We start from the raw sequence: 9,046 nt of genomic DNA, 5'->3' as shown, positions 1-9,046 counted from the left end.
GAAACGGTCCAGTGTGCTGTATGTCAAGGTCTCCTTCAACAGACACATTCAAACAGCTTGTTTTTTTCCACACATGACAGATGGAATATTTAGCAATCTTTACAGGAAAAAAAAAGTAATCCTTCGTTCGTTTGCACCCTTACTGTAGCTCACATCCCTCCCAAGTTCTGTATTGTCCTGAAGGACTGCATAAAGGCTGGTATGTAATCGGCATGTACCATCATGACACACGTAAACCAGACAGTCATCGGGTTTGTTACAGGAATTGTTGGATGAATCGAGTCTGTTTTTTGTTATGCAGTAATCCTGCTTGTGCCTGCTCTACAATCGCTTGGCCTTTCATTAAACCGTAAGAAAAAGATAAATTCAGTAAATATACAGAAGATGTTTACGTTCAGTGATAATCCTGCTCTACTGTAACTGAGAGGATATGAATCATCCCTGCAGTGCGTCAGTTTGAGAAAACAATGGTAAATGTGTGTGGGTTGACCTCAGCGCTCCTATTACATGAAGGGCATAAAACTGAACAAGAAAAGCCTATTTTTAACCGGAGCACTGAGGGCTTTCAGTGGAAACCCCTACCCTGCTGAGGCTTTGGGGGAAAATAATGAATGTTTGTTGCATACCAGTCCATGAATGAGGGTGCTGAGTTTCCCCATCCCAGCGCTGTCAGCAGTCTCTGAGTCACCTTTCACCTACTTAGTCTGGTCTGCAGACAGGAGAGGGTTAACCAGGACCTTCATTTGTAGTCTCCCCCCATCACATAGGGCTTGCCAATAGAGGTTGTTTAAAAAAAGAAAAATCCTAGAACCCGTAATATTGGCATTCTCTGTGCCGTGTGAACTTTCCCCTAATTCTCACAGTCCTCAAGGCTTCTGAGCAGCAGCAGATCTTTACTATGGAGAACCTCGGGCCAAATAATACGAATGTCCTCTTCCGATGACACGCGTTCCTTGCATTATCCAAGGAGTTATGATAAAGAAAAATCCAGATAAAGACTAAATAGCTATTTCTCTGGACTGACTTTTTCCCAATAGGATGTCAGAGGAGAAATTCAATAGCTATTTAACTTTATCTTTACCCATTCTTGGTATTTTTAAAGCAATTTTTTTAATTTTAATTTCTTTGTCCCCAAGTTTCCAAGATAAATAATTGAAGATTATTTATGTTTTTGGAAACTGGATGATTGTGAGGGTTTTTTTTAGTGTTTAACACAAAAGATAATTTAAGATTTCAGTGGACAAATGTGCAGTTTCACTGTTTTCTGACATTTAATAAAAAATGTAAGTTGCTCAACAATAAATCCATTAATGAATAAAAATATTCAGCTAAAGATGCTCGTTTCAGATTAATGGGTTTCATTTCAGTGGTATGAATTTTAAATATTTCAAAGTTTACAGTGAAGGGAAATTAATTTATAATTCAGGTGGATAGATTCTCTCCCACGTTTGTGGTCATGGTGCACCTTCTCTCGCATTTTTAATTTGAATCACAGCTGTAACATTTTGACTCTGACATTTTCACAGCTTGCTATCTGCTTAAATAAAAACAGCATGAGGCACATGAACTAAATAATACAAGCGAGTACAGAACAACACAGAAAATTGAATGCTGGCTCGATTTTAAATGATGAATAAAAGAAGTTCAGCTATTTCACTGTCAGCATGAACTAATGACACAAAGAAGAAGCTCAGTAAAGCTCTGTGCTTCATCTTTCACCGGCACAAACTCGCCAAACACAGAACCACATTGTTCATCAAAGAATATAACCTTTTATCTGGCTTCTGGTATCATTATCAACTGTTCATGTACTCATAATCATATTACAATCATAATGATCAGACTATACTACTGTTAAAAATCATAGAAGGGTACACAACTGTCCTGTCTCCCAGCGCACAGAGATGAACACCACTTTATCATTTCTGGCGTCAGCCTCTGACAGGAAGAGTTAACAGAGAGGTGGAGGAGGGACAGAAACCTGAGAGTGACTGCACGCCTCCTTCTCCTCAGCTGGCCAATAGCAGGCGGCTCACAGCTTTGACTTGACGGCTGAGAAACTATATAATACCAGCACTGAGCTCGTTTATCCAGGAACCTGAACTATCAGATCCAATTTGAGAAGAGAAGGCAGGACACTGCACAATTCTGTGCACAGTTTACAGACGTATTTCAGAAGTTTAGTAAAATGGCAGAAATGAAGACAGCACTGGCAACTCTGACTCTCTGCCTGGTGGTGCTCATGGCCACAAGTTTCCCAGTGGAGAGGAAAAGAGCCTCAAGCCCTGGTGGTGCTACCAAGGAGAAGCGTGTCCAGTATGCAGCATGGGATGATGTTAACGTCCTTGCCCACGGCCTCCTGCAACTGGGCCAGGGGCTGAAGGAGCATGTGGACAAAACTAAAATCCAGATGAGGGACCTGTCAAGCAAACTGAAAGTCTTCAATCGCACTGTGAGCGAACTGGGGAAGGAAAGCCAGAGGCTGCAAGCAGAGGGGGAGCTTTTGAAAGCTCGGGCCCAGGGACTGGAAGACAGAGAGGGGCAGGTGCTGAATGTCACAGCTGAGCTGAGGGATAAGGCAGAGGAGATGCAGCAGGAGAGGAGGACAATGAGTGAAAGACTCAGCCGCCTGGAGGAGAAGGTGGACGGCATGTTGCAGGGAGATGGAGGGATGTCTGACATGAATGCTGGTGCCAAGAACAGCAGTGATGCTCACAACATCCAGGTAAGAATGGAGAAGATTATGTGTGTAGGTTAATGATGATCATTAGAACTATGTTAGATAAGGTGAATGAAAGTTAGTCTGGGAGGAAAATTATCTGAAATGAAGCTTTTCCACTGTGTGCAAACCATTTTTCTTAGAGTTAAGATACTTCCATGTAGGCCCCTCAAAGTACAAAGGGATTTTGCACTGGTTATCAAGTCAGTGGATTTACAGCATCCAAGGATTACAAGGTGTGTGTGTCTGTGTGCGTGTGTGTGTGTGTGGGGGGGGGGGGGGGGGGGGGTGTCTGAACACTCAGTGGTCCTAAATAAAATTAAACAGAGCGTAAGCAGCGGGTGGTGGTAAGCCGGAGTGGAAGGTTACTACTACAGGCGTGGATAAACGTGCAGTACGTGCAGACAGAGCTGCAGGATAAAGAGGCTCTGCCAGCATCAGCTGCAAGAATTTTCCGTTTTTCCACAGCTGTTGCATTTTGCAGCACAGACACTGAAGGGGCTCATGAAAGTTTTGCTTTCTTAGCAAAGCTTCGTTTACAAAGCAGTGTGTGAGTCGAGAGCTTTGTGTGGTGAGCTGGAAAATCCCGAGCAGCGAATGGGTTACATAACTACATCTACACACTATTGGCTTGTCATTGTAGAATAAAATAACAAGTTTCAAGCAACAGTTTGAAACTTACGGGTACCCTATTTGCGGTGTTAACTGGAGGACCTCCTTTGAGCGATGGATTTATTTTACGCACAAACACGTCGTCGAATAAAAATGATAAAATAATAAACATTGTTGCACCTGTGTCATATTTTTCTGTCAGCTCATGCTGGAGGCCCAGAACAGACGAATTGACGATCTGATGGAGCGCATCAGACTTCAACAGGATAAGCTTGACAAACAGAACGTGCGCATCAGGACCCTGCAGAGTGAAGTAAGCAGGCGCCACATTTACGCACACTGCTTGCACAAAAATTTCTTTAAACATCTTTCTCGTTATTATTATTATTTTCTCTCTTTTTTTTTTTTCTTTTTTTTTTGTCTCATCATTGATTCGCAACCTTTTTCAGATCCAGCAGTCAAGACAGAAAGCCTCCCAGCGGAGCAGCAAATCCGAGAGCTCCGTGCAGGGTGGTGTCGCGGAGCAGCGCGACTCGCCGGCCGGTAAGTAAAGCCAAAAAGCGTCCAAAATCCCCCCTTGACACTGTCTTAAGTCGACTCTACAAAATCTGACGCCAAATGTGACAGACCATCTGTCTAGTAATGCCACAAAGAAGCTTAAATCACTAGCAATTAAAATCAAGGAAACTAATTAATTCGGGACAAGCTTTTCAGCTCAGCGTGACGCCAAAAATACCAACAGGTGCAATCCCTGAGAGCGACTGAAATATTAGTATTACTCGTTAAATACGATATAGCATTAACCCTCTCCAGGCAGACGTTGCAGATTTGCAACAGTTAAGAACTAACAACCTGATTACCCCACATACACATTTTATGAGTTTCTTTTATTCAGAAGTAGCACTGCAGGACTTGGTTGTGAATTAGCAACAAAAAACTTAATTTGAGTCTGAGAAGGTTAACACAGTCACGTGTACAACATATTTAAAATATAAAAGTATAGACTAGTTTTTTGTTTGTTTGTTTAATTGTAAGCTGAGTCTATCGTACATTTGAGGGATTTTAATCACAATAGCAATAGGAAGTTGCTGGAATATCGCTGCAGGAGTTGAACGGAAAATTAGTAAGGTGTTTAGTCAGCACTTCTGATACTGTGGTTTACAGTAATTGTGAAAGGCTCTCAGACTGCAGGCACGCCAAGCAGCTGCTGTGACTGAAGCGATAAGAAACTCTTAGCTTACATATATATCTCATTTTATTCCTTTTTAGTTTTAAATAACGCTGGAATCTGCACATATGGAATAATTGCAGTAATTATAAATGAATACAAATGGAAAAGGATATATTCAAACTGAATTCTCGGGTTGTAATGAACTCGGGTGTGTGAACTAGGTGAAAGGTGAATGTGGCTGAGGTAACATTAGAGTTCAGTCATTGAAATCACAATTACACCATAAAGCTCTGACATCAGCAGGATTCAGTGATGGGGGAGCGAGAGGGGAGGGGGGTTATTCTGGAAAGGTTTCAACTGGGGGAAAGTTTGCTGGTCTCTGGGAGAATTCAGTCAGGGTCAGACAGCATGCCAGGATTACGCTCAGATCATTTCTGCGCTGTGGAGGAGGGAAAGGGCAACAAGGTTTTCTTGGACTCTTGTTCAGATTTCTCACCTTGGGTCTTAACTAAAATAAAAAAAAATAATAAATAAAGGAAAACAAAGGGGAAAGGCAGTCTAAATTTATCTCTGAACTTTGTACAGATATCGTATGTTGTTTTGAAGACACTCAACTCCTCCCCATTTCCAAGATGTCCCACCTTTTTCTGTTAAACAAACATTTTTACATCCCCGAAGAATGAGCAACCTTTGCCCTACAACAATCAAACAGGCATTCCTCCTCCTGAGCCTCCTTTCCCTTTGGTTGTCCTCTCCTCCCCCATCCCTGTGCACAAACCTCCCCCCACCCCCATCTCCTCCTTATTTCCAATTATAATGAATTAGAAATGTGCTAAAGTTCAGGAGAACCCTTGACCCCTGAGCAGACAGTCACCACAACAAGAGTTCATTTCTCTAAAGAAGAGAAGGTCACCCCACACAAACAGATTTTGCTATTGTGTGATCAGCTGATGAGCTTTCACTGAAACAATTAGAACAACCAAATTTAAATCTATATATATGCACAGTAAATTGTGACGAGGCTTTGGCAGGATATAAAACTGCACTACATGATGTCATCCTTACTAAAAAAGGATTACGCCAGGGGTGCAATTAGCCTCATCCCTTATTAAAGCACGTGCCAGCTCTGGAGACCCCTGCTCTGCATACAGTAACAGCCCCCCTCATCCCTACACCATGCTGTGATCATTCCCCATGCATGCAGCAGCCATGCACATCTTCGTCACCAAGCGGCTGCTGTGCACGTGAGGGAGGTGTGACAAGTGAAGGGGAAGGAAGGGGGCCGGACGCACGAGCGAGAGGGCAGGGGGGGTGGAGGTTGTAGAAGAATGTAAAGGATAGGGTATGTAACTCTATAGGTTGCACAGCCCAGCACTTAAAGAGGACAGACTGCCTGGGAACTGGGAGAAAGGTCATGTTTACAAGAGTCCTGCTGTAGCTAGGTCAAAGTTTTTGTTTTTTGTTTTTATCAGGAACACACTCATATCTCCAGACATAGTGATAAGCTTTTATTTTTCTTTCCCCTGAAGAGATAGTCTTATTTGAAAACACTCTACTCGACGTGTGCAGCAGCCTATTACTGAAAGATTCACTAACTGTGAATGACCTATTTCTGAAAGCTGGGTAGGATAACCAAAACAAAAACATTTGAGGAAGCTGGGGCGAAATCTGAACATAGCGGTTGGACTAAAAAGGCAGCATGTCTAAAGCACATCCAGGGAAAAAGGCATTCGTGATACAGTCCAAGTTTTAACTTTTTTTCCTTCTTCTTTGTTCTTTTTCCAGAGACGGCATCGGACTGTCACGAGCTGTTCATGAGAGGAGAGACCACCAGTGGGGTGTACACCATCCAGCCAGCAAACTCAGAGCCCTTTGAAGTCTTCTGTGAGATGACAGCTGGTACGTGGAGCAAAACTCCTTTAGATTTTGAACCTGCTGTTTCATCAGATGAAATATGTTCTGATCATTCTTTCTCTGTTTTTCTATCCAGACGGTGGATGGACAGTGATTCAGAGGCGCCAAGATGGTTCAGTGGACTTTGACCAGCTGTGGGATGCCTACGAGAAAGGCTTCGGCAGCCTGAATGGTAAATGCTTTTGAATTTTATTTCACTGGCTGATTGGTACAGTGTTCAGACAGGTTATCTGCCTTTTAGTAACGTTGCATCAGTGGACAGAAATACCCTCCAAAAACATTTTAGCACTTAAACCTGAAATGGACCACATGGAAACAGAGCTCAAACTCCTCTTCTTTCCTTCCTCTCCAGGAGAGTTCTGGCTAGGTTTACAGAAGATTTACTCTATTGCCAAAGATGGCAGCTACATCCTCAACATCAAGCTCTCTGACTGGGTGGATGACCTTGCAACCGTCCGTCTCCCGTTCCAACTGGGCGGACAGGAAACCAAATATTCCCTCCAGATTCAGAAGGGTGGCACTTTCAGTGACCTCGAGAGCTCCCTGGCCACTGACACCGCCTCTGGTCTGCCTTTTTCCACCCATGACCAGGACAATGACCAGAAAAGTGACACCAACTGTGCCAAGCACCTCTCTGGTAAGATACAATGATGAACATCCTTCAGATATTAACTCGTGTTGTGGCTCACATAGAGTCCAGTAAAAACGCATCAACTAACCTAATATCGTCCTGTTTTTTCTAGGTGGTTGGTGGTTCAGTAACTGTGGGCGCGCCAACTTGAATGGCAGATATTTCCAGAGTCCTCCTCCCAAGCAGCGGCACCAGAGAAAGCAAGGCATCTTCTGGAAGACTTGGAGAGGCCGTTACTACCCTTTGAAGTCCAGTATGATGATGATTGCTCCCGCTGCAATCGAGAGCAAGTCATAAAAAAACGGACAAGGCAAAAACAAGAAGGGTTGTAAGAAGCAGGACTATTGGTTGATGAGGTAGAGCTTGCCACTTCCTTGGTTATCTCCCTTTAGGGACTTAATCCGAGAGCTACAGCCCTCAAAATCAGGACTGTTCTCCAGAGAAGATGAGCAGACTCCTTCCCGGCATTGATGGCTACAGAAGAGACAAAGCTAAAATGTGCAATGGAATTAAAAAAAAAATTAATATGTCGTAGCATTGCACAGTTTCTTTCTGCTGGTTTGAAGCAGGTGCTCCCAGTCAACAGGACGTCCCATCACAGCGTGTCCCAGCCTGTCCAATGAGCTGTAAGCAAAGAAGCTTTTCCAACAAGTCCAGACTCCTCATCACATGTGAGGTGTCAGCTGTGTATGCGGCCTGTTGATAAGTTTGAATGTAGCAAGGACTGTCAGATTTTTAATAAAAAGGAAAGAAAAAAAAACAGGCAGCATGCATCAAGGAAGCCTTTTAAACCCAATGGTGCAGACCAAATGGAGACTTAATTAAAACAGTCATTTTCTACGTGAACATGACGACAGAAGCATTGTGTAAAGTTGTACTTCACTGTAAACTAGATGCAGAAACACTGTTCCAGCCTTTTGTACCACATACTGCATGTTCTGCCTGCAAATTTGAATCAGTCGAAAACTATTCTTAACTGAGTTGTTCTGCTTTTCCTGTGGAGATGTTGATAATAAGTCATATTGACTACTTTTAAGACGAGTTTTTGTAAGTAGTATTTGAAGGACTGTGGACAGTTTTCAGAACTATAACTGTTACTGTTGTCCAGTGATATTATCTGTGTCCTTAAGACTTGAGAGCTACTGTAGATGTTTTTTTTTCCTTATTTAAATGTTGTAAAAAAAAATCACCGGATAAATGTATATATATATATATATATCTATATCTGTTGTTTGTAATTTATGTTCTGGGTTTTTTTAAGAGAAATATTTGGGGCCATAAAGAGCCAATAAAACTGATTGAAACCAATATCTGTCTGCATTTTATCTCTGTTATGTTCAATGCAATTCAGTTTTATTTACACAGCCGCAAACCTCAACAGTCACCTCAAGATGCTTTACATTCAAAACCCCAAGAATCAGATGACCAAGGGCGACAGTGGGAAAGAAAACTTCTTCCATTTTGCAGTAAATCCATAACCAAGATATGATGCAAGGCATGTAGTCTGATTTCACATTGTGGCTACCTCATGCAATTAAACTGATGTTTATTTTTCTTAGACTTGTAACACACCACTGAGTTTGCAAACCTCGCAAACACACATCTGCACTAAACCGCAGCCGCACGTGGCAGACCTCTCGATCAGCAGCTTATACCTGGAAGCAAACCTTAGGAGCTCCAAGGTGTCAGCTTTAATTTCCAGAGCACCACCTTCTACATCCTTGTCAGGCTTACTGTTAATGTGCTTCATCCACAGTGATCCTCCAAGAACTGACAGCTGGGTCAAGATCAACATCTGAGACAGCTGATCTGAAGGAGTTTACCCTCATCTCAACTCGCCTTTCTCTTCTGGGCTACGGTGTTACCAGTGAAAGTTGACGCCCTGATGTCACAGTTTGGGTGATTTAAAAAGAACGGGACAGCACTGTTCTTTCTGCAATTCTCTAAATCAAAACTAAAACCAATTTATTCTTGAAATGTACTTTTAGGGCATACTAAG

At 42.6% G+C, this 9,046-nt stretch overlaps 1 protein-coding gene across 1 annotated transcript; it reads left to right on the top strand.

Moving 5' to 3' along the window:
• The first annotated feature begins 2,078 nt into the window (after positions 1–2,078).
• On the top strand, positions 2,079–8,355 carry angptl4 (angiopoietin like 4). Its single transcript, XM_087832196.1, has 7 exons — positions 2,079–2,725; positions 3,534–3,644; positions 3,781–3,874; positions 6,288–6,401; positions 6,493–6,588; positions 6,769–7,053; positions 7,160–8,355. The coding sequence occupies exons 1-7, from the start codon at positions 2,189–2,191 to the stop codon at positions 7,342–7,344; spliced, it is 1,422 nt and encodes a 473-aa protein (XP_087688322.1). The 5' UTR covers positions 2,079–2,188; the 3' UTR covers positions 7,345–8,355.
• The last annotated feature ends 691 nt before the right edge of the window (positions 8,356–9,046 follow it).

This window comes from Neolamprologus brichardi, chromosome 18 (genome assembly GCF_056152115.1).
Source record: "Neolamprologus brichardi isolate AB-2024 chromosome 18, ASM5615211v1, whole genome shotgun sequence".
Taxonomy (NCBI): domain Eukaryota; kingdom Metazoa; phylum Chordata; class Actinopteri; order Cichliformes; family Cichlidae; genus Neolamprologus; species Neolamprologus brichardi.
This window is presented reverse-complemented; position numbering and strand designations above follow the sequence as displayed.

Excerpts from the sequence above, each read along its gene's own strand:
- angptl4 (XM_087832196.1), top strand. The coding sequence starts at position 2,189 with ATGGCAGAAATGAAGACAGCACTGGCAACTCTGACTCTCTGCCTGGTG. Across the intron at positions 3,645-3,780 it reads TCAGGACCCTGCAGAGTGAA|ATCCAGCAGTCAAGACAGAA; the intron begins GTAAGCAGGCGC and ends AACCTTTTTCAG. Across the intron at positions 3,875-6,287 it reads GCAGCGCGACTCGCCGGCCG|AGACGGCATCGGACTGTCAC; the intron begins GTAAGTAAAGCC and ends TTCTTTTTCCAG.